General features: G+C 33.6%; 3 protein-coding genes and 4 pseudogenes across 3 annotated transcripts; 4 read left to right on the plus strand and 3 right to left on the minus strand.

Annotated features, from left to right (window-relative positions):
- The first annotated feature begins 3,175 nt into the window (after positions 1–3,175).
- LOC120126741 lies at positions 3,176–5,838 on the plus strand (annotated as a pseudogene).
- Positions 5,839–6,237: 399 nt separating this feature from the next.
- On the minus strand, positions 6,238–7,654 carry LOC120126645 (annotated as a pseudogene).
- A 9-nt stretch (positions 7,655–7,663) lies between these two features.
- On the plus strand, positions 7,664–15,691 carry LOC120126646 (annotated as a pseudogene).
- Positions 11,460–14,062, plus strand: LOC120126699 (organic cation/carnitine transporter 4-like). The gene is given in 5 exon segments (XM_039144808.1): positions 11,460–11,766; positions 11,769–11,954; positions 12,824–12,902; positions 12,904–13,295; positions 13,298–14,062. Coding segments are annotated over 5 exon segments (1,599 nt in total). The 5' UTR covers positions 11,460–11,513; the 3' UTR covers positions 13,987–14,062.
- A 2,540-nt stretch (positions 15,692–18,231) lies between the features above and the next one.
- LOC120126701 lies at positions 18,232–19,093 on the minus strand. The gene is made up of 2 exons (XM_039144810.1): positions 18,664–19,093; positions 18,232–18,309 (listed from the first exon to the last, which is right to left on the minus strand). Exons 1-2 carry the CDS (start codon positions 19,029–19,031, stop codon positions 18,252–18,254), a joined length of 426 nt encoding a protein of 141 aa, XP_039000741.1. The 5' UTR covers positions 19,032–19,093; the 3' UTR covers positions 18,232–18,251.
- Positions 19,094–19,564: 471 nt separating this feature from the next.
- LOC120126647 lies at positions 19,565–22,747 on the plus strand (annotated as a pseudogene).
- Positions 22,748–23,436: 689 nt separating this feature from the next.
- LOC120126700 lies at positions 23,437–24,155 on the minus strand. The gene is made up of 2 exons (XM_039144809.1): positions 23,706–24,155; positions 23,437–23,490 (listed from the first exon to the last, which is right to left on the minus strand). The coding sequence occupies exons 1-2, from the start codon at positions 24,133–24,135 to the stop codon at positions 23,438–23,440; spliced, it is 483 nt and encodes a 160-aa protein (XP_039000740.1). The 5' UTR covers positions 24,136–24,155; the 3' UTR covers position 23,437.
- Positions 24,156–24,792: the final 637 nt, after the last annotated feature.

A 24,792-nucleotide genomic window follows, 5' to 3' on the forward strand; every position in this document is an offset into this window, starting at 1 on the left:
CAAAAACAACAACATATAGCTAACACCAAGAATTATGAGCAAACCCAATGCGGGTTTATGATTGTTTATTTACCAACAATTGAGTTCGCCATAGTTATAGATGTTATACCTATATTATGATTGCTCCTTGGTCACAAATTAGATGAATATTTCAGTTAAAATAATATATAGATTATGATCAACTTATACCTAAAGTAAAACTTTTAGTTTTACATCATTTTAAATCATTGGATGATGAGAATCAAAGACTGAGATTTTCTCTTTATTTATTTTTTTAATATCTTCACATTTTATATTGTTAATTTCAATATTTAATTTTTTCTCGTCTAACGATCTTAGAAAAATGTAAAACTTTTTAATTTTATGTTGTAATTGAATCTAAATCTCTCTCTATATATAATATTATGCTTCTTGGCTACGTACCTCTTATAGTTGACTACTATTATTCAAAGGATTTTTCTATAAAAAACCCTATTATTCAAAGGACAACAATCACTCATTTTGTTGACAATTACGAAAGTATCACGAATATCATGAGCAAGTATTTCAAAAGTCAATGATAATTTCCAAGAGAAAAATCATATTTGTAAAAAATAGAAAAAAAGTGTTTTAAAAATGTAAAGAAATCGTGTATGCTTAATGAATGATTTTTCCTTTTAAATTACAAATATGTTGAGTATGTCTTTTTTCTTTTAAAATGTAGGACTATGAAATATTCATTTGTCGAAAGCATCATCAATAACATCTTGTCTAATATATATTGAATAAATATATTCATGACTATTATAAGTAAAATATAACAATAATCGATTGTGTAATCCCATTCGACACAGATATTGGGTAACCAACTGAACGTCATATACAAACGAACGAAGAATTTAGATATCGAGAAAGCAACCAATCACAAAATCATATAGAATCACAAGCCTAGAAGAAGAACAATAAAAAAAATTACACCGAAAGTCCAACAACACCAGTACCCATGATACGCTTTACCAGAGAAAGAGTAAAGAGAAAACATTATTATAAATATGTTAAAATATAATTCAAAACTAGTAAAATTAGATAATAATTAGGGTTAGTTTGTTTCATTGAAAATATTTTTCGAAAAATGAATTATATTTTCTGGAAAATGTTTTACGGTGTTTAGAAGATGTTTTGTAAATCATTTTCCACTAGTTGATGAGTTTTTTTAGAAATTATTTATTATCAATATTAAATACAATAAATAATATTATTTATTATAAAAGTTTAATATTATTGTTTTTAAAATATTAGAATAATTTATTCATTATTATTAAAACATATTTTTTATAATTTTATAAATAAGATATTAAAATTAGTACATTCTATTGAAATAAAAATATTATAAATTATATTAACTATTTATTAAAGTAAGAATATTATATTTAAACATCTTTATTAAAATATTATTAGATTATTATATTAATATTAAATATATAAATAATATTATTCATTATTAATAATTTTTTATATATTATTAAAATAATAATATAATATCTTATATTATTATAATATAATTGAGCATATTATTATAATATTATAAATATATTATTACAATATTAATAAATATATTTTAAATATTTTAATAATTAATATTTTTATTAAAATGATATTAAAATATAACATTACTATTAAATACATAAAATAAAATTATTTTGAGTATTTATTCTTTAAAATGAAAAGTTCAGAAAATGACTTACGAAAAATCAGACTGTAAGTCATTTTCTAGAAAATATAAAGGAAATTCTGTTGATTAAAAAAATATTTTACGTTTACCAGCCAATTTTCCTCCAACCAATTACTAGAAAATGATAAAAAAATTTACAAAATTTATTTTACGTGAAACAAATAGACCTATAATTAAAGAAAAAAAGAATATGACCGTGATAAACCACCATCGTTGCCTGAAAATTAGAAAGTTATGATAACCAACTGCCAATCAAAAATACTTTTACAAAGAAAAAAAAACTAAAAAGTTGAGGGTAGTTCTACGGTGCGACAGCCTTAAGATACGGTTAAGAAAAGACGCTATCGATTTTATTATTATTTAAATAATAAAATCTGTGAAAAATATTATTATTTCTACCGGTTCTAATTACCGATATAGGTAAACGCAGTAGAAAAAATCTGATAAAAATAATGTTTTAGGTAGCGCTTTACCGAAAACATTATTTTTTTACCAGGTTCGTTTACCTATATCGGTAATTATAACATGTAGAAATAATAATATTTTCAGTCATTTTTTATCGGTTTCATTATTTAAAATAATAACAAAATCGGTGACGCATTTTTTTAGCCGTATATTAAGACTGTCGCACGTGAGCATTTCCCGAAAAATTGTATTTAACTCCAACCTTTTATATTAAATCAATGAACATGATATAAAATTGAATTGAACAAAAAATATTTTTCTAAGTTTTAAGTTTGAATAACTAGGCCCCATGACATAAATTTATTGTCGATAACAAACAACTACTTTCTTATAATTACCTCAAAATATTAAAAAAAATATTATATTTCATATAATGAGTTATTGAATTAAACCAAACAAAAACATAGTGAGTCCTTGTTTTGCTTTACTATACATGTTTTTCATGTCTTTGTTATGTTTTTAATCAATGACTGTAATAAATAATAATTTAAGGAAAATGACTTTTTCTTTGTACATATTGTAATAGTGATAAGAAAATATTTATTAAAATTCATTTGATAAGAAAATGCTTATATATTTTTTATAATATAAATAAAATTTATTATTTAAAGATCAAATTTAAAATAAACATATACCACTTCGATTGCAATTGTTAGTTAAAATTCTTTTATTGATATATTTTTATATATAATACATTTTTTATTGTACGACGGAATCTAAGGTAATATTATATTAAAAATTCCTATTAATTATTTATTTTAAACAGTAATCCTTAATATTTTGTTAAAAAATATTTCAAACTGTACATATAGAATTATCTCACGTCTTATCAACATAAGATACAAAGTATTATGTAATTTTCAGATTACTTAATTTAATATAATTATTTAATATCTCGGGTTTCTGAAAACGTGAGGTTGACGAGATATTGAGATATTATTGTTGTTTCCTAACATTTTCGTACGAATAGACGACTCACTCGCCTGCTTCGTTGTTTCTCATTTTTTAAACTTTGAAAAAAATTAAAACCAAAAAAGGTCCAAGTTTTACTGAAAGAATAAGAATTTTATTTATTTATTTGATTATTTTATTAATTTTGGAGCTTTGGGTTTTGATTTCTGATTCCTCAGAAACAAGAATTTCAAGGTAAACTTTGCAAATTCTGTATTAAAATTGATTTTTTTTTGTTTTTGTTTTTGTTGACGTTCTCCATTATTTGGATTAGATTCTTAATATTTGTTTATGGGTTTTCATTTTGGTTTGTGTTAATTCCGTGGGAAATGAAAAAAGCAGCTGACGTTGAGTGCTTACCATGTGGATTGAAGAACCTTTTTATGGGACAAATTTGTTTTTTAGTTCTTCATTTGAAAAGATAATAAGACTATTTTCTCTTTCTGGGTTAGCTCTCTTGTTTTGGATACCAATTTATAACATATATTGAAAAAAATAGTTGCTTTAACCTTCAACTTTTTTATCACTGCAAGTGAGTCTGTTCCAATTTGTAGGTTCGTTTTGGTTCGCCAACTGTGTATTTTTTCTTTGATACTGGAATGTTCCAATAAGTTGAACGTCAATCAAACTACTTTTATTGTGTAACAAGTATTTAGGTTCTTGGTAAGTTGGTATGGCAAAATTTATGTATGAATGGTATGGCAAAATTTACGTATGAACATGGCTTTTGCCTTTCAATTTAGATTATGCAGAACTCTGAAAAGTCAACCGTTCTTTGCATTGTTTTTGCAGGTCAAGTTTGTTTTCTTGAAGGCATAGCTTCTAATATAGCGTTGAAGTTTCTCATAGTTATTGTGTGACAAAGTTGGTTGAAAGCTGATGCCAAACTCATATTATGGACTCACGTCGGCTTTTCAGATATGGTGCGACTGATACCGGCCTTTCATATTCGACCTCTTGTTCAACTTTTCCTTCAAAACCTAACAGGCTGTTAGTTCTTCGAAACCCAACATCGGGAACTGGCCGAACTCGCCCTTTTCGACTCCTTTGATTGTGATACCAACACCACATTGAGTGACAGCCAGGTGCAGCATGGCTCTACAGAAAATCTCTCTGGACTTAGCCCTTCTTGCAACTCTTCACTTGAATCCAACACTTATTTCCGTAGTTTGAGTCCCTCTCTGGACTGCAAGGGTGAGAGCTTACTATCCAGTTCCGGTGGAACTTCTTATGCACAAGATGCAAATTCTGGCCACAAAGTAAGATACACTTTGCAGGAATTGGAGACCGTACTTATGGCGCCCGATGAGGATGAAGAGATAACCATCCATAGTGTTTTCCGTGGAGAAAGTAGTAGACCACGGACGACTGGCCAGCGATCCAAGGCGTGGAGTCGGGAAAGACAAGGATCTTTGGTGCTTCAGCCTCAGGCATCCTTTGTCTCTGACCATAGGCAGTCAACTGAAGTTGCTCATGTTGAGAAACGTCAGAAATCAGTAGAGGGTTTGTTTCTGCAGGGTATTCCATCTGGCAATCTGAAGCAGTTGCTGATTGCTTGTGCTAAGGTTCTCTCTGAAAACAAAATGGCCGAATTTGATAAGCTGATTGCGAAGGCGAGGGATGCTGTGTCAATCAGTGGGGAACCGATCCAGCGTCTTGGAGCTTACATGGTGGAAGGTTTGGTGGCAAGGAAGGAAGCATCAGGGTCTAGCATATATCGTGCCCTTCGTTGCAGAGAGCCTGAAGGCAAGGACTTGCTCTCCTACATGCAAATCCTGTATGAAATCTGCCCGTACTTAAAGTTTGGTTACATGGCAGCCAATGGGGCCATTGCTGAAGCATGCCGGACCGAAGATCGCATTCACATTATTGATTTCCAGATAGCTCAGGGAACACAATGGGTGACTCTCTTGCAGGCACTTGCAGCCAGATCAGGTGGAGCTCCTCATGTCCGGATTACAGGAATTGATGATCCTCTCTCAAAATATGCTCGTGGTGGTGGATTGGAAGCTGTTGAGAGATTTTTGCAAGCACTATCTGAGAAGTTCAATATTCCGGTCGAGTTTCAAGGAATGCCAGTTTTTGCAGAAGATATCACAAGGGACATGCTTGATGTCAGGCCCGGGGAGGCGCTGGCCGTCAACTTCCCTCTGCAGCTCCATCACACCCCTGACGAGAGCGTTGATGTGAACAATCCTAGGGATGGGCTTCTGCGAATGGTGAAGTCGCTTTCTGCCAAGGTCACCACATTGGTAGAGCAAGAATCAAACACAAACACAGCCCCTTTCCTCCCCAGATTCATCGAGACTCTGGATTACTACTTGGCAATATTCGAGTCCTTAGACGAGACACTACCAAGGGACAGGAAGGAACGAGTCAACGTGGAGCAACATTGCCTGGCCGGTGATATCGTGAATGTCGTCGCCTGCGAGGGAAAAGAGAGGGTCGAACGCCACGAGCTCTTCGGTAAGTGGAAGTCCAGGCTAACAATGGCCGGATTTCGGCAATACCCTTTGAGCTCGTACGTCAATACGGTGATACGAAGCCTGCTGAAGTGTTACTCTAAGCATTATACACTTGCCGAGAAGGATGGTGCTATGTTGTTGGGGTGGAAAGATAGGAACCTTATATCAGCTTCTGCTTGGCACTGTGACAGAAGCTCAGATTCATCATACAAAAGTAGAAACACTGAATAATCAGTTCATTCTGTTTATAGGTTATAGATGTTGAGATATGTTGAATAACATCCATATAAATCCTAGAGGGTGACATTTTCGCATACACCATTAGGCAAATCGCAACTGTTTTTTTTTTGTCCATTTTTCTTTGGCGAAAAGCATCATATGTACCTGTACTTTTAAAAAAGAATTAATATTATCCTTGTATTTTTTTTTCTTTCAACGTGAACTCAAACTCGGAAAATAAATCCAATATAATCTTTTGAGCAATGTTTTTCGTCGTTTGATCGTTATAATGTTGATGTGGTGGTCTATGGTACTGAAGATTGGAAAATTAAGTCGGATGCTGCTGATTTTTATCATGCTCACTGTTGGCTTATGCTTGTTTCTTTTGCCGTCTTTTCTCTTCTCTTTGGGGCTTCGTGTGATTCGTTAGTGTGTAGTCTTGCTGCTCCAAGGGGTAAATAGTTTCAGTGGGACAGGTTCGATGAGCAGAGAAGTGATCCCACCTTTAGCAGCTTTGCCCAACATGCGTATATCCATCTCCTTCTCTGTAAAGCACATCCATAACCCTTGCAAGGTTCAGAACAGCCACTGGCATTTCCCTTGGCTTCAGGAACTCTTCGTTAACGTCCTTCCAAGAACTCTCGATATGCCTGTTGAATTCATCGTACGCTTCCTGTGCTGTCACGCCATACTGTTCCATGTAACACTCGATGGCCGAGCAATCGTCTTCTCTCCTGTGCTTGAACTTGTGTTCCGCGATGTCATCCATGAACCTGCAGATTATTGTGGAAGCTTGAGATTATTGTGGAAGCTTTGATGATCTTAGGGTCGATGGCCACCCATGTGAAGGTCTGTGGGGTTATAACATCTCCCATCCCCACGAAAGCCGTAATGGCAAGCATGGCATAGCCTGAGGTTGGCAATGCATTGTCCCTGAACTCCTCAAATGTGGGTTTGTAGTTTTCATGTGTCCATTTGGCTTCAAGAAGGTAAGCTTGAGCAACTCGTATCATCTGCATAACCATCAAAATCAAAAAATTAAGCACTTTCTATGTATATATCAAAACTAAATCGGGTGTTGATCATTGGATAATCATCTACGTACCACCTTTCTAGCATATTCGACACGGTATTGTCTCCCTTGCTCTTCCAGCAGTTGCTCCATTTCTTCGTAAACATCTAACAGTGCCTTATAGCTTATCTTCATGAAATCTGGGAGCCGATCCATGCATTTAATATCCCACTTGATACCAAATTACAAGGCTAAATGTCTAATATTCAATCATTGATCATATATACACTTGAAAATGGATGTTGATTTCACAAATCAAGAAATCTAACCTCTCAATGGCATCAATATAGGGAATGAGCTCATCATAGGTGCCATATGAATTATATGTATCATCCACAATAGATGCAATGGCTATTACTTTTGTCAACATCTTTCTACCAAGAGAGTACAGGGGCTCAAAGTACACTCCCATTATCCAGAAGTGACCTTCAACCATTCTATCTCTTGCAAATGGTAGCTTTCTGGTAAAGTCCAAATCCTTCCACCATCTATAGAATGAATACCCATTAACACATATAATCTTCATTTAGTAGAATAGAGTTTTGGATTTTTTAAAATTCTAAAACACTTACCTACAAATCTCACTTAGCTCTTTCCTGTGCAGAAGCTGCAACAAATTGAAATCTATCTTGGCAAACTCCAGCAATGCCTTATTATGTGATTCGATATTCTGGTACACAGAATGTATTGCCGAGCCTCGACCCTCGGCAAGCCTCTTCGGATCGACTGCTTTAAGGCATGATCAACCTGTTCCGACAATGGATAGTCTAAAGTTTGATAATGACATGCTACTGTTAATACAGATGTATATGCACATACCAAGAATGTATTTGATAATGACGTCGGGTACTGTTAATTTGAGCAGAGACATTCAACAAGTTCAGGGGTGAGCAAGGAAATTTGAAGTCATCCTTGACTACTGATGTACGAGGATTGTTGTAACTTTACGAAGCTTCCTATATGCGGATCCATGGGGAAGATGTATTGGATGAGGCAATTTCTTTCACCACCACTCACCTAACTCTTGCAGCACCAACTTTAGACTATCCATTGTCGGAACAGGTTGATCATGCCTTAAAGCAGTCGATCCGAAGAGGCCTGCCAAGGGTTGAGGCTCGGCAGTACATTTCTGTGTACCAGGATATCGAATCACATAATAAGTCATTGCTGGAGTTTGCAAAGATAGATTTCAATTTGTTGCAGGTTCTCATTGCTGGAGTTTGCAAAGATAGATTTCAATTTGTAGGAAAGTGTTTTGGAAATTAAAAAAAATCCAAAACTCTATTCTACTAAATGAAGATTATATGTGCTAATGTGTATGCATTCTATAGATGGTGGAAGGATTTGGACTTTACCAGAAAGCTACCATTTGCAAGAGATCGAGTGATTGAAGGCTACTTCTGGATAATGGGAGTTTACTTTGAGCCTCAGTACTCTCTTGGTAGAAAGATGTTGACAAAAGTAATAGCCATGGCATCTATTGTGGATGATACATATGATTCATATGCCACCTATGATGAGCTCATTCCCTATACTGATGCCATTGAGAGGTTAGATTTCTTGATTTGTGAAATCAACATTCATTTTCAAGTGTATATAGGATCAATGATTGAATACTAGACATTTAGCCTTGTAATTTGGTATCAGGTGGGATATTAGATGCATGGATCAGCTCCCAGATTTCATGAAGATAAGCTACAAGGCACTGTTAGATGTTTACGAAGAAATGGAGCAGCTGATGGCAGAACAAGGGAGACAATACCGTGTCGAATATGCTAGAAAGGCGGTATGTCGATGATTGTCCAATGATTAACACCCGATTTAGTTTTGATATATACATAGGAAGCGCATAATTGTTTGATTTTGATGGTTATGCAGTTGATACGACTTGCTCAAGCTTACCTTCTTGAAGCCAAATGAACACATGAAAACTACAAACCGACATTCGAGGAGTTCAGGGACAATGCATTGCCAACCTCAGGCTACGCCATGCTTGCCATTACGGCTTTCGTGGGGATGGGAGATGTTATAACCCCACAGACCTTCACATGGGCGGCCACCGACCCTAAGATCATCAAAGCTTCCACAATAACCTGCAGGTTCATGGATGACATCGCGGAACACAAGTTCAAGCACAGGAGAGAAGACGATTGCTCGGCCATCGAGTGTTACATGGAACAGTATGGCGTGACAGCACAAGAGGCGTACGACAAATTCAACAGGCATATAGAGAGTTCTTGGAAGGACGTTAATGAAGAGTTCCTTAAACCAAGGGAAATGCCAGTGGCAGTTCTGAATAGAAATCTGAACCTCGCAAGGGTTATGGATGTGCTTTACAGAGAAGGAGATGGATATACGCATGTTGGCAAAGCTGCTAAAGGTGGGATCACTTCCTTGCTCATCGAGCTTGTCCCACTGTGAAAATTTTACAGGTCAAACTAAAATATTCGAAATTATTAAAAAAAAAACACACACAAGATTACTTGTATTAAAATTTCAGACAATAAATTATCGATTCTGTCATTTAAAGATTTCTATTAACCCATTAAAAATGAGAGAAATGAAAAATTAGAAAATTAAAATTGAAGAAAAAAAGCAATTTCATGTACAAAACAAAACTAAATTCCCCCTTAGGTCAACCTTTTTTATATGAAAAAAAAAGTCTAACACCTTAAGTTTACTCCTTTTCCTATGAAATGAATAACCTCGTAAGTAAAAATTTGGATAGGTTACGTGTTTAGTATCTGAACTATTAGTTTTGGCCAGTTTCAATGTCTAAATTTTAAATTTTTTAAAGCATACCTAACATTTAGTTTTTATTTCATTTTAGTGTTTTGTTGTTAAAATATTAATCACGTTGTATTTTTATGGGTAAATTACATCATTCATAATTCATCATTCAACTATCTTCTCACTCCTATTTTGGTATTAAAGTTTAAAACTTTTCAATTTAACTACTCAACTTTCAAATTACTCCTATTTTAATCTCTCTAATTTATTTTATTAATAATTTTTGAGGCATGGCATTTATTAGTATTATTATTTTACTAATATATAATTAAAAATTAAAAAATTGAAATTAGAGTGATTAAATTAAGAGTAATTTGAAAGTTACATAATTAAATTAAAAAAAATTAAGCTTTAATGACCAAAATAGGAGTGAGAAGATAGTTGAGTGATGAATGATGTAATTTACCCATAAAAAGGTGTCATATGCAAATCACCTTTAAGCTTTTAACATTGAGATATTAAAAGAACTAAACGTTAATTATAGTTTTTTTTAAAAAAATTAAAAGTTTAAATATTAAAATGGATCAAAATTGATGGTTTAGATATTAAATACGTAATTACCCCAAACATTTTCAGATAAGTCACACTACATTCTGAATCTCGTTATTGTATAATGTTCACCTGAATAACAAGTGTTATACTATTCATCAAACTCAAATAAAAAAATGTCTCACCCTACCAACAACCAATTAGTCTAATAGGATGAGGTAGTAGATTTTTTTAACCAAAGTAAGGTGTTCGAATCTTGGCGTTTGCGTATGAAGCAAATTGGATTGGGAGGGTCGCCCTCATAATGAGCCTATGCAAAACTCAATCTGGATTAGTCAGTTAATAGATTGAATATCAATGATTAATTCAAAAAATTGTTTTGCCCTAAAACCATCCATAAAATGCAATAACAAATAATTCATATGATCCAATAAAATTGAATAGTAAACCCTAAAATAAACAAATTAAACTTATGATATCACACATCAATATATCTTTGTATCTCAAATACCAAAAAATCTTTACCGATAGACTCATTTATCAAAGTCAAGTGTCGAGTTCGACTCATCGTGTATACAGAAAATTCTCACTTGAATAACTCACCTTTCAGAGTCTGATGTACGACCCGGGTTAGTCATGACAAAACTTTAAAAACAGAAAGGACAAAAAAAATCTATAAAAACTAAATTATTTTTTTATATAATTACATAAAATTAAAATTTACATCACATTCTATATAAAATGAAATCTAATTCGAAAACATGTTAACGGATTGTAGTTGGAAAAATCTTTTGTTTCAAAATACAGCAAAACTGTTTTAGAAGCTCAAATGAAACCCGACAACTATCACCATCTCTAGAGATATGAAAAGGACTTTCTACTTTGAACCTCAAATGTCAATTTTATCACATCATCACCACCAATAATATTTCCTCCAACTAGCTTTATATATTTTCAGTTCAATTGAATTTCAAGTTAAATAAAATAAATTCAACTTGCATCACCTCAAAGTAGGAATAAATATAGTTGGAATGGGATAAATTTACAAAATTTTTAAAAAATTGGACTTGTAAAATTATATTAATATAAAATCAACATTCCCTTAATTCATCTCCTTCGAGAGAACTTTAGCTCTAATCCCAACCCTCCAAATGACCAGTACTTCCATTTTCATGTGCCGCACCCACCGAATCAATGAATAGATAACTCTCCACGTGTCAGCCGCAGCACGTCACACACCATCTCTGCCTACACAAATCATATTACGGCCTACCCTATATATGTAGACTACGTTAAAACAAAAGCATCGTCAAAAGTAAACCAAAACTAGAGAGCAGACCCTAGTCCAGTTATGGCTAACCGGCCGAGAGAATCAGATCCCAGCAGCCACGGTTCATCGTTAGCTTCACCTCTTCTGGTTCCATCCAAAGAGGAATCCGGGCTCGGATCCGAACCCAAGAAGCTTTGCATAGACGATATGTTGCAGGCCTACTGCGGCGAGTTCGGGCACTGGCAACGGAAACATTTCGTGTTAACGAGCCTGGCGTGGGCCTTGGAAGCTTTCCATACCATGGTGATGATATTTGCCGACCGGGAACCTGGCTGGCGTGCGTGGGAGGTTCGGAGTCGGGGTGTAACGAGAAGGTGGCCAGTGTTTGTGGGCTGGAACCAGGTTCGTGGGAATGGGAAGGCGGCTCGGGAAGCTCAACGGTGGCTCAGTGGGGGCTGGTCTGTGGGGAGAAGTATAAGGTCGGGCTTGTCCAGGCCTTGTTTTTTGGCGGCTGCATGATTGGTGAGTTCTTTCATCCTTATCTTGCTGTCGTTTTTCGACAACGTTTTTCATTGAATGGTATTGAATTTACCTTAATTTGTTAAACTTGAAAGGGAAAACTTTGCTGTCCTGGGAACAGCGCATGGTTGCAGTTAATGCGTATGTGGACCTCAAATTCCCAGGGAAAAAAAGTAGCAAAAACACACAGAATATGCTAAACGAATCAAGCCCTGCAAATATATTTAAGTTACATCATTAATTTAACCCAAGTTTCAGTAGACATTCAAACGAAGTTCATGGCATATCAGAAGAGACGAGAAATGTATTTAAGCAAGCGGCGGTGATAACTTAATTAATGCATTTGATATTATTATATAAGCATATAGCAGGCAAAGAATCAATTGTCTTTTTAATGGACCATATTTTTTATTTGCCACTTCAATCTTCTCCAATCAAGTCGTAAGACTTGCAAATCTGACCCACATGTAGGATAGAGGAAACTGGTATATTTAAAACGTATGATTGAGTATTGGTCACAACCTAGCTTAATTTAATACAAAAATGGACAAAGCAGCTGTCTTGGAGTTGGATCAACTCAGTTACTAAATAATTGGAATCGAATCAAATGAGTAGGTGCGAAATGAAATCAACCACGTCTCTAAGAAGGGTGCTTCTTATCTTAAGGAAAGAATATCCGGTTACTTTTTGTGTTTTCTTCGTCTTTTGCTATCAAGTGACAAACGGACCCAATTGATCTTTGTTTCTTTGTTTAATTTGTTTTTTGTTGTCGTTTACTGATACGCAATGAATATGCCGGAAAATTATCTGTTGTGTAGCTTCTGGTGATTAAATCCATGGCTGAAGTTCGATTTTTGATCGACCGTTTTCAGGTGCTGGTGTATTTGGTCATCTATCAGACTCCAAACTGGGAAGAAAAGGTTCCTTAACAGCAGTTTGCATCTTAAATGCTATTTGGTTGCCTTACATCGTTAGCCCCGGACTACGTTACGTATCTCCTGCTCCGGTTCTTAACGGGATTCAGCACCGGAGGCGTTGGCCTATGTGCCTTTGTCCTTGCCACCGAACCCGTCGGTCCATCGAGACGCGGCATTGCTGGAATGTCGACGTTCTATCTCTTTTCGGGAGGAATCGCATTACTCTCCGGCATAGCTTACGTTTTCCCTACATGGCGTGCTCTTTATGTTGCATCCTCTGTTCCATCTATCTTGTTCCTTGTCCTGGTGATTCCCTTCATCTCCGAGTCCCCTCGGTGGTATCTCGTTCGCGGGAGAACGAACGAAGCAATGAAAATCATGCGTACCATAGCCAAGTCCAATGGACATCACCTCCCTGATGGGGTCACCTTGCCCTGGATGATGAAGCTAATGATGCTTCAAGTGGGAATCAGAGTTGGAAATCAGCAGCAGTAGAAAAAGAAGCAATCAGTGGTTCCGTTATAGACGTGATCCGGTCACCGGTCACTCGCATTCGACTCTTCCTAGCAGTGGGAATCAATTTCACATGCTCTGTTGTGTACTACGGCCTTAGCTTAAACGTCGTCAACCTCGGGACGAACCTTTACCTCACCGTCCTCGTCAATGCCGTTGCCGAAATGCCAGCATTCGCCATAACAGCGGTTCTACTCGACAGATTCGGAAGGAAGCCATTGGCGATCGGAACACAATGGTTTAGTGCAATGTTCTGCTTCATGGGGAGCATGATGGGGGGTGTAGGAATATGGAAAGTAACAAGAGTGTGTTGTGGTATACTCGGGATATTCGGCATGGCGGGTACATACAATTTGTTGTTCATCTACACGGCCGAGCTCTTCCCTACGGTGGTGAGAAACGTGGCACTCGGATGTGCAACCCAGGCAGCACAAATGGGAGCTATATTGGCACCGTTTGTGGTGGTTTTGGGCGGCGGTTTTCCATTCATGGTGTTCGGGGTGTGTGGATTGATTGGAGGAATGCTTGCATATTACTTGCCGGAGACACTAAACAAGCCGTTGTATGACACAATGACAGGATTGGAAGAGGGGGAACTTGCTTGAAACTTGAAATTTGAAACACCTTTTGTCAAATTTCGTCGTATGGCAGCTTCATTTCAACATCGGGACATTTAAAGATGACAAAAGGGGATTTTTCTCTGCAACAGAAATGGAGAAAGAGCGAGTAACTGGCAGAAGCATAACCAGAATTGGAGGCCAAAGTACTTTAATATGTGGTTTAAGATCGTTGATGTAAGAGAAATCAAAGTCCTAAGTTGAACAAAGGTTTGATGGAAAAAAGATAATGAATAATTTGATCTTTCCCTGTTGCAGAATTTGAATCAAGCGCAAAATGATAATTAATACTCATATATAAATAATGCTAGAGCAGTCGTATCTCAGTTGGTAGAGTACAAGGTTCTTAACCTTGTAGTCGTAGGATTGAGTCTCATTGAGGGCAATTCATAACGGAGGTCTTCCACGGAAGCTGCTCTCAACCTGACGTTGGGGCAGCCTATTACCCTACCTCCCCTATCCCATTATATATGAGAATAGGGTCAGTTAAATATTCTACGCATGGAGAGATGACCGCAAAATCTTATATTAGAGGGAACATACTTGAACTTATAAAATTTTAAGGAGCCGAAAACATATTTGTGGGTATATATATATAATGTACAATGTTATTATAAAGTAAAACACAAAATTAAGTGACCAATTATATTATATTAAAATGTATATACCATAAGTTTATTTATAAATTGATGAGAGACAGAATTATAAATACTTAAAAGATTGATTTAATATTCAATTTATATAAAGAGGTAGTGGTCTCCCAAGAAACATGTTAACTTGTATTATTCTTATCCCCTTCAGATAGTTATTACGGTAAGAACAAACATATCTTCTTGGAAGATCACAATAAAAAAATGATTCAAATATTTTAACCTATCAATTAATTCAGGTACATTTCCGTAAATTCAATATTTTATTCTTAATAATTTGATATGATTAGATCTTTGTTATTTTTTATATTTATTTTAATTTTAACTCTAAGAAAAAATATAAAAAATTTAAATTATATAATAATTTTATATTTTTAAGGGCGACCGCGCTCATCCATCCTCGCCCAGGATGAACCTAGATCCATCCCTGCAGTTCTACTCAACTTCTCAAAATGAGATGAAAAATCCGCATGTGCTTTAAATAAGTATTGAAAGACATGTATACGAATCAAGTGAGATAAATAATTAAAATAATAATTATTATAGGTTTAGATAGGACGTCGTATATAAAAATGTTTATGATTTTCTTGTTAAATAGTTGAAAATCTATAAAATAAATATAATTTTATAATTACTTCAAATCAATAAAAAACTATTTAAAGATATAAAATTAAAAAAAAGAATTTAATAATTCGGAGTTTATATGAGATGAAAATTAATTTTAAGATTAAAAAAATCAAAATAAGAACAAGTTTTTGCTCCGTCGTAACAAGTTAAGGTATTCTTTTTTTCATAATATCTGGTCTAATTTCACATTTAATCATATGATGTGGTATATTTAACTGTCTGAAATTAATTTTATATTTTTTATGGCATAAGTATATATAAACAGAGATAAGTGTATGATTTATGTTAAGAGATAAATTTTTAAAATTTTAAAGAAAATCGAACTATTAAAATTTTATAAACGAAAATAAATTATCAATAAAAATATTAAAATATATCGTAATTTAAATTTTTTAAAAAACAATTCCTTGACCGCCCTCTCGATTCATATTTATATATAAAAATACAAAATTGTGGATAACAATTGATAAACAACGTGGAAATGCGAGAGATAAGTGCGAAAATATCATCCATAATAGTCAATAAAATTTGTCGGTTGAAGTATATTTATGTACAAACAAAGGCGGCTAATTGAAAAAAATTATTTTTATATATAATTAAAGAGAGTGTTTTTGTTCTATTAGAGTAATTCTTCCAAATAATAGTGACTGGCGATTTGAAATTGTGAGGACAAAGAATATGAAAAGGACTTGATTTAAATTAATTATGTTCGGACCAAGTTCATATTTTAGTGAATTATTAAAGAGTTTGGTTCAAATGGTAAGTATTTTGATATCGTTTAAATAATGTATCGAGTTCGAATCTTTGTGTATGTAGAAAATCTCTGTTAGGAGACTCACCCACCAAAGTCAGTTGTACGACGCGAGTCGACTCGAATTAGTCAAAATAAAACCTTAGAACCGGGAGAGCAACCGAAAAAGAAAAATAAATCAAACAACCAAATTTGAGAAAATTTGTTCTAGTTTTCGCCCTTTTAATATGATTTAGTAATTATATTTTTGGGTAAACTATAATTATTTTTATTCCATTTTCTTTTGATTTTGGCCACTTAACTTTATATTATTACGATTTTATCATGTATATTATTTACCAATACTAATTTGATCACTTATACGTTGACACTTGACAAGCATATGAATTTCCTTCGTGTTATCTCAACGAGTCCATTTGGCCTTGATGTCACCCTAGTTTGATAATAATTATATTTTAATTTTATATAATATGATCATTTTAATTTCATAATATCATTTAGTTGGCTAAAATAATATTTAATAAAACTATATATATATATATATATATATATATATATATATATATATATATATATATATATGTGTGTGTGTCTATTTTTAAAGATTTTTTCTTTTTATCTTTTTTTAACTGTCATTAGTCTTTTTTCTTCTACGGTATCAACCTTGATGCTGATCGTTGACTGTCAGTATTCATTTTGTTTTCCTTTGCTTTATTAAATATTATCTTTAATTTTCTCTCTCTTTTATTTTTAATAATTCTATATTTATAGTATGTATTCTTATGCCTTTATGACATATTTTCTATGTCTTTATGACACATTTTCGATCGTTTGACCTTTATTTTGATTTATTATTATCTTTAAGTTTGGATTTGATATCATCAGATTGATCAAGATTGTGTTTTTTTGTTATTCTACAAATCTTCCCTACCTTGGACTCTCAGATTAGATTTTGTTAGGGGATTTGCGTGGATAATATTTTTTCACGTTACTCCATTCTGATTTGCAATTTGTCTGTAGTCTTTCAATAGTTTCATTCCTTTTTGTGGTTCGTTTACCGATGTAGTAAGATCTATTCGTACCTACATTTTATCCGAGTTTATTTGATTAGATTTTTTAACATTTTCTTTGTATGGTCCTCGTGATATAAAATAACTAGTTTTCTTGTGTTTAAGAAAATATATTTATTATGTGTTTAGTTTACGGTTGTGATTGTAAATTTTTATTATAATTTGAATATTTTCTATTTTTGATAAAAGTAGTTGTTTCTATCAATATAAAGCTAAATATTTCAGTTACAATGTAATTACTAAATTGTATACTTTTTTTAATAGAGTTCTTAAATTTTATTCTTAAAAACAATTTTTTTAACTTTGTTTAACTCACATGTGCTCTTTTTCTTGCTCATGTTAAGAGTTTGCTTAATTTAGTGGGAAAAATTAAAGAAAAATGATAGAAATGAAAAGATTAAATATGCCAACTAAGGATAGCAATGGATCCTAAACCCGACCTAAATTTGTAGATCCAGATTTGTTTTATAGGATTTCGGTCTTAAAATTTTGGATTCGGCGGATCTGGATCCTCTTATTAAAGTACGAATTTGAGTCTTGATCTGACACTAAGATACCGAGTCTAGACCCGTTTACCCATTTATAGAAAAGTCTACTTTTGATTTTATAGGATGTTGATGATTTAAGTAGTGATGAAGAGTAACACTCTTAGGGGTAGAAGTGCGGTACTCGACTTGTAAAAATAGAATGTTTCTTAATCTACATTTTTTAATGTTTGTGTTATTTAAAAGACATTTGTGTAATCGTGTTGAGTTTTTTTTAGATTTTAGTTTATCGTTTTTTATTATGTTATTAGCTGTATTGAAAATAATCTTTCTTCCATTGGAGATATATTGTGAAATTAGTCAATATCAATTTTATTACGTTAAAAAATAGATCAAATGATCGTTTATTTAACATACCCGTTTTAGATCTGTTTGGACCCAGATCCGTGAGATCCTTTGGATATGGATATGGTCCCCAATTTTCTAGACTCGTGAATCCAAGGCAGATCTGGATCTAATATGTGAAAATGGGTACGATTCTGGGTCCAGCTGAATCCAATCCAAATCCGACCCATTATCATCCCTAATGCCAAACAGGACTTAACAAATTGCTTTGCATATTAATAACGAGAGTTACACATATTCGAATTCTGTACACTTTGAAAGATTTTCAAAACATGAAAGGTGTCGGGGAAAACGTGGGAAGGAACACTGGCACTGATTTTCGCCTGCAATTTTTCATCAACAACTCTTTAGTTCAACTTACGACTATAATTTACTTAGTTTCAGGTGTCAAAATGATAATAAAATATAACTTCGGGGATCGAAATATCATTTAATTTGTTTTAAGTAATAAAATGAATTTTAAACTTAATCTTTATTTAATTTTTACTTTCTCTATCACCATTTATTAAAATAAAAGAAAAAAAGTCAATTTCTCACTCAAAACATCTCCCCTACGTTGACATATCAACTATACAAGCAAATGAGTTACTTTTACTATTCTTTACCACATTTTTTTAGAAAATAAAATGTTTATAATTACTAAAATTATAAAAAAAAAAAAAGTAAAATGAAATTACCCGGTGTCGTTGCTATAGGTTCGTGCACGAACGTTAGAAAGTGACCCCGGTGAGTTCTTCCTGTTCACCACCGTCGGCGTTCTCGTCGGAATTTTCAACAGTGTTTTCTCTCCGTTCTCCGCCACGACGCTATCCTCCGTTATCGAACACAACGAGGGCTTCCACTGTGGATTCATAGATCCTACCCTCTCCCTATTCATCTTTGTCCTCGACGCTGCTGCCTTATCGGCAGGCATCAAGGACTTTGTCTCCTCCTCCTCCTCCTCCCCCCTCGTGGGTGTCGCCGCCATCGACACCGCCTCCTCGGTCATCGCCACTTCACGCATCGTCGGACGCCAACACGACACACAGTCCATGAAAAATCTCATGACAAAAGAACTGTGTATGTGGAAATAAGTGGAGGAAACAAAGAGAAGAAGCAGGGTGTAACTTACAGGCACCCAATTAATTGAAAAAGAAACGGAGTTGAGTTTAAATATTAATAACCACATACTGTTTATTCATTGAAATGGATATCTAAATATTAATTTTAAAAATATTAATTTTTAAAATTAATGGCAGAGATTTAAATCACGGTCACGGTCGTGTTTTCGGTCATTTTAGATTTATAGTGATTGTGACCGTCGCAAGCTCTATTACGGCCGTCACGGGCGCTATTGGACGCTATTGTGGATGTAGCGGGTAACTCGGACGGCGACAAAACCACTATATTGTGGACAAAATCACGATCGCATAATATTTTTTAAAACCCTGATTAATGATAAAAAACTCTTTCTAATAATTATTTAAATCTCATCAAAAGGTTTTATTTGTCCAGAAAAAGGGGGGAAAAGAATAGTTAAAAAAGGGACAGGTTTGGACTTATATGAACAAAAGCATTGGCAGTGGTTTGGTGTTTACTATGGGGAAATGCCAAGAAGTTTATATATCAAATAATCAAATTTTAAATAAAAAAAATCTAGTACTTAATCTTTTGATATTTACTTTAAAATTTACCAAATATTATTTTGATTTTTATTATATATTTGGTAGGTGAAGATTTTTATGAGGGATGTTTAGATTTTAATAACTAAAACACTTAATTCACGTGATTAATAAATTAAGCCCATGTTGTAAGCCCTAGTTCAAATCCTATCATCGTTACTTTTGATGGATAATCTGTAAATTTCTATGTAAATCGTAATTGAGTCTTAGGTATACCCTGAACTTGGACTTGGACTTGGACTTGGAGAGTCAACCTAAACTTTTATGTATCAAAAAGAAAATAAATAAATAAATTAAGCCCATGTTGAATTAGTTTATAGGGATCACAAAACAAAACAAATATTTTATTCTTACTAAAGGAGTGCAACAAAGACTTCAATTAAATTAATGAAGAGTTTTTGATGCATTGAATGTGTAATGATGATCATAGCATTTTTGATTAATTATTTAATATAATTTTTATATTAGGTTGCCTTTATGTTTGTATCCGCAGGTTATAATAATAATAAGGGTAAACTAAATATTTAGAATTCAATATAAAATTCTATTAAGAAGCTGAATCTGTTTGGGGTACGTGGTGCACAATTTTTGGAGGATGAGAGCACAAAGATTTTTGCTAGGAAAGTAACTGATCCTTATAGTTCATGAACAAATCCAACTTTGGAAGAACGAGAAGCGAGTCCGATCATTCACTTAAAGAAGATGAATAATTGGGTATGTTGTCGAATCACATGAGCTGCATTCTAAACTTATAATATATTTGCTGAGTCATTTTTCCGTTTATTTTGTTCTCGGTTGGACAGAGTAAAAGTGTCTTGATTCAGCCTTATGCTCGCAGGGGTGATGCTGTTCTTGATCTTGCTTGCGGCAAGGTATTTTGGACCCTTATTTTTCTTTCCAAATTCAATGTATTTTAGACGTTGTGTTATGGTTTGTTTTTATGTGTTTTAGGGTGGGATAAAGCAAAAGTTGACTATTATGTTGGCATTGATATAGCTGAAGGCTCGGTAAAGTGCTAAAATTCTCAGCTTTCGTTTTCTTATTTTTCTTTACATGTTTATCAGATTAGCAGCTCAGTTAAGTCGTGGGCAATCTATCTGTTGTCTAGGCCTCTTTGAGTACATACCATGATTATTCGAAGCTATTAATTTCTTTAAGCAGTTGCATTTGCAGCAGCAACACGTTGAATTTGTTTTCAAGTAGACACATGTGAATTAATCCTTGGATTTGTTGAACGGTTTGTTCTACCATTGACTTCTTGAAATAACTATCAAAATACAACCTTTTGAAACATGAGTCTTGTGCAGTAGTGCATGGGTGTGTAGATATTCTCTAACTTAAAACACGGATAAATTGTGCGCCTCTAAGGCCTTTAATAGCCTGCAGTCAAGTTGTCTATCCAAACACATTTCATTCCCATGCTCATCCAAACCCCAAAGGAAATTAGAAAGTAGAAAACAGCTGCAGGAAAAAGTAATCCTTTCTGTGGTATATGCTTGTGTCACCAATTGCAATATTGATTTTGCATTCTCCATTTATGCACACAGATTGAAGATTGTCGTACACGATGTAATGGTGATGCAGACCATCATCAACGTCGCAAAAAGTTCACTTTTCCTGCCCTTCTCATGTGTGGTGATTGTTTTGAGGTAATGAGATTGTTGATAACCTTTTTATATCTTACCAGTGAAAAAATGTCTTTTGGTTAATTGGACCTTGGCACCAACTTATTAACCAAGGATGTACATGGTTTAGCAGGCATTGCAAGATATTTTTCTAATTTTTATGAGTTGATGATTTTCAGGTGCGCCTCGATAGAGTTTTGGCAAATGATGGTCCTTTTGGTATCTGCAGTTTCCAGGTGACTGATGTGCCGTTTATGTTCTTTTCAATAGTTGGAATTTGCAAAATCTACTGTTACATCTATTCTGCTTCCATATGATTAAGTTACCACAAAAGTTTATCGAGATATTCTGAAGCTATTTAACAATTTGTTACCTTAGTTGAAACCATAATCGTGGCTGTTACAAGAAACTCTTGGATTTTGCAGTTTGCCATGCATTATTCCTGGTCTACAGAAGCACGTGCACGTCGGGTACTGACAAATGTATCATCTTTACTTCGTCCTGGAGGCACCTTCATCGGCACAATGCCGATGCCAATGTGATAATCAAAAAGCTTAGAGAAGGTTTACTATTGCAACGTGCCTTGTAGTTCTTGTCTTTAGAAAATGTTATAGAAAGTTGTTTCTCTACAAATAACTCGATTAAATTTTATGCAAAATTGATAGTTAAGTAAAGCAATAACTGAAACTTATGGTTAAGAAGTGTCCCATGTATAACTACACGGTTAATAGAATAAATAGGAAATTTGGTTTCCACAAATATGTAGGTGCCTAAATCATCATTCAATTTATGGTTTCTTTAGATCAATTAGCAAAGCAAGAACATAGTTTTAGGTTATCTAGTCATCATTAGCTATTTCCATTCTGGAGTATGTTACTATTATAGTGTAAAGCTTTCTTCTGTTTCTTGTCGTTTCATCCCTGGCATATTTGAGCATTAGGATTGTTGGGCTTGACAGACTGAATTCTTCATTCTTGATTTGGGATGCTATTTTCCCTGTAACTATGCAGCTGAAGGAATGACTTTTGGCAACAGTGTCTAATGGATACGATTTGATGATGAATTTTCCGACAAGGTGAATGACATTTGCCTTGCAACTACATTTACAGAAAGATATTGATGTTCAATCCTGTTCTGACACTCTTTTACGACATGGTTCAGAAATTTAAATCTTCAAGTCCCTTCCATCTCTTCAAGTCATTAGCAGAAGAGGTATAATGCTTGATCATGCCAAACCCCTTTTCTAGAAAATGGAGGTTTCTAGCCATATAAATACTATTCTAATCTAACCTCTGTTTAATCGGAACAGTTCCATTGAGTTTTTTTTTTTGGTTTATTAAGTACTATAAATTAGTTATGGTCATGCCTTCTGTATTGGTCTTGCAGTGTGATCTAGAGCTAGGTTTTGTCAAATATTCGCACGAATTTGTGCACGAGTACATGAAAAAGGGGAATATATAGAGCTAGTTTTCTAGGTCTACAGATTCTTGTTGTAACATTGCTTGATTTGCACGAAACCTTTACACACAACTAATTTGTAACTTTGGAACTGAAAATTTGTGCTAAAAGTGCAAAGACTGTGATAATGCCAGAAAACTAAAGGCAAATAAATAAATAAATAAATGCTTCATGTATCCTACATCTTGTGTGTGGGACCATTTTATTGGTAACACACTTTTCCCGCGTAAAATAAAGTACTTTCATTAAGCAAAGATTAAAATAATGATTTCATTAATAATTTAAGTAAACTTTTATTATAATATCTTTGGGTTGGATAAAAACTAATGAAAATGAAAACATATTGAAAGAGAAAAAGATTAGACCCTCTAATTTCATTAGGAAGCCAGATTCCAAGAAGAAACACATTTTTACAACTCTCAAACATAATGCTTATATTTAACTACTAGTTGGTGTAGTGAGATGAGGCATTAGGTCTTTTAAGCAAGGTCAATGATTCGAATTCGATATTTATGAATCGAGAAAACTGGGTTGGGAGGGTCGTCATCTCTTCTACAGTATCCGATTTAGATTAGTCAGTCAATAGATCAGATACCAGTAATTAATTAAAAAAAATAGAGAAAAAAAACCCTAATTAGTTATTTTATATATTAAACAAAAATTAAAAGGGAAAAAGTTTGAGACAACTTGGATTGAATTATTTGTTTTCATTTCACAGCCTCCAACTCTTTCTCCTTTCTCACTTGATTCTTCAACATCCCTGCAACCACATTCCCATTATTAGTTAAACTAAATTCAAACAAATAAATTTTAAATTCAGTTTTCTTTTGTTGATAAATTGTTGATTGAAATCAATAATCCCTACATTTAACATTATATAGTTAAAATAAAAGAGGAACTGATATATTTAGGTAATTGAAAACCAAAAGCTATTTGTATTTGCAAACGATATAACAACAGAAACCCTAGGTTTACCTCTAGGTTTACAGGAAGGAGGTTCTTCAAAGAGGGACAAAGAGAGTTGTTTATGAGCAACACCAATGTCGAACAAGATGAGACCGGAACCAGGGTCATCCACAATGATGTCTTTGACAGGCAACCAAAGGAAGAGCTCTTCCTGTGTTAATCCTACCACACCGATGAGGCTGCCGTAGGTGAGGTTAGCCGTCACGACGCTGTCGAAAAACACCCTGTTCTCGTACTTGGTCAAGCACGGTCCGTCCAAGAAAACCTGTAGGGTTCCATTATCTGAAAGCGTATAGGATCTCACTTCCTTTGGGAGTAGGCCTGCTGGTAAGCCTCTTGAAACGAGGAGATCATGGATTGTTGATTTGGAGTATGAGAATGAGAGAGGGAGAAGGAGAATGAAGAGAGAAAATATAGTGGAAATATTATAGGCTGCCATGGATGACTCTTTGAATGCATAGAAAGATGGAAGAGAAAAAGGATATGGAAATTAAAAAAAATGGATTAAGAGGAAAATGGGGACTGGAATGACTCTTCTGTCCTTGTTGGCGAGTGCTGTCAAATTGTAAAGAAATGAAGTTAGAATTTAATTAATTATTTTTGGTAATTTATCACGTTATTAATGAACATTAATGGAATATTCTTAGATTTTTTTTGTTTTATTTACTTTTTTATTATATATATATATCAATTAAAATTATGTTATATTGATAAAAAATATTATTTTATTTTTGGTTTATATTAGGTTTCAAGTGCAATCCCAAAGAAATTATTCCATTCCCTTATTTAAAAATATACATATTATTATGAGAAATTATTGCATATTAAAAGGGTATAAAATTAATTTATATAATTATGTTTATTCTAATGTTAAATCTTAATTTAAACCTTAACTTAAATAAAAAATATTAAAATTTAAATAAATAAAACTCTTATATCAAACAAAAATGACATTAAAATAAACTAAATATTATAAATAATTTTCTATTATTAAATTCAAGTATCAATATATTGGTAATAAATATGTGATAAGTTTTTTTAATGGAACTACTACATTTATATAAAAAATAATAATTAAAATAAACAACAGTACCTA

This window comes from Hibiscus syriacus, unplaced genomic scaffold (assembly GCF_006381635.1).
Source record: "Hibiscus syriacus cultivar Baekdansim isolate YM2019G1 unplaced genomic scaffold, ASM638163v2 tig00110461_pilon, whole genome shotgun sequence".
NCBI lineage: Eukaryota > Viridiplantae > Streptophyta > Magnoliopsida > Malvales > Malvaceae > Hibiscus > Hibiscus syriacus.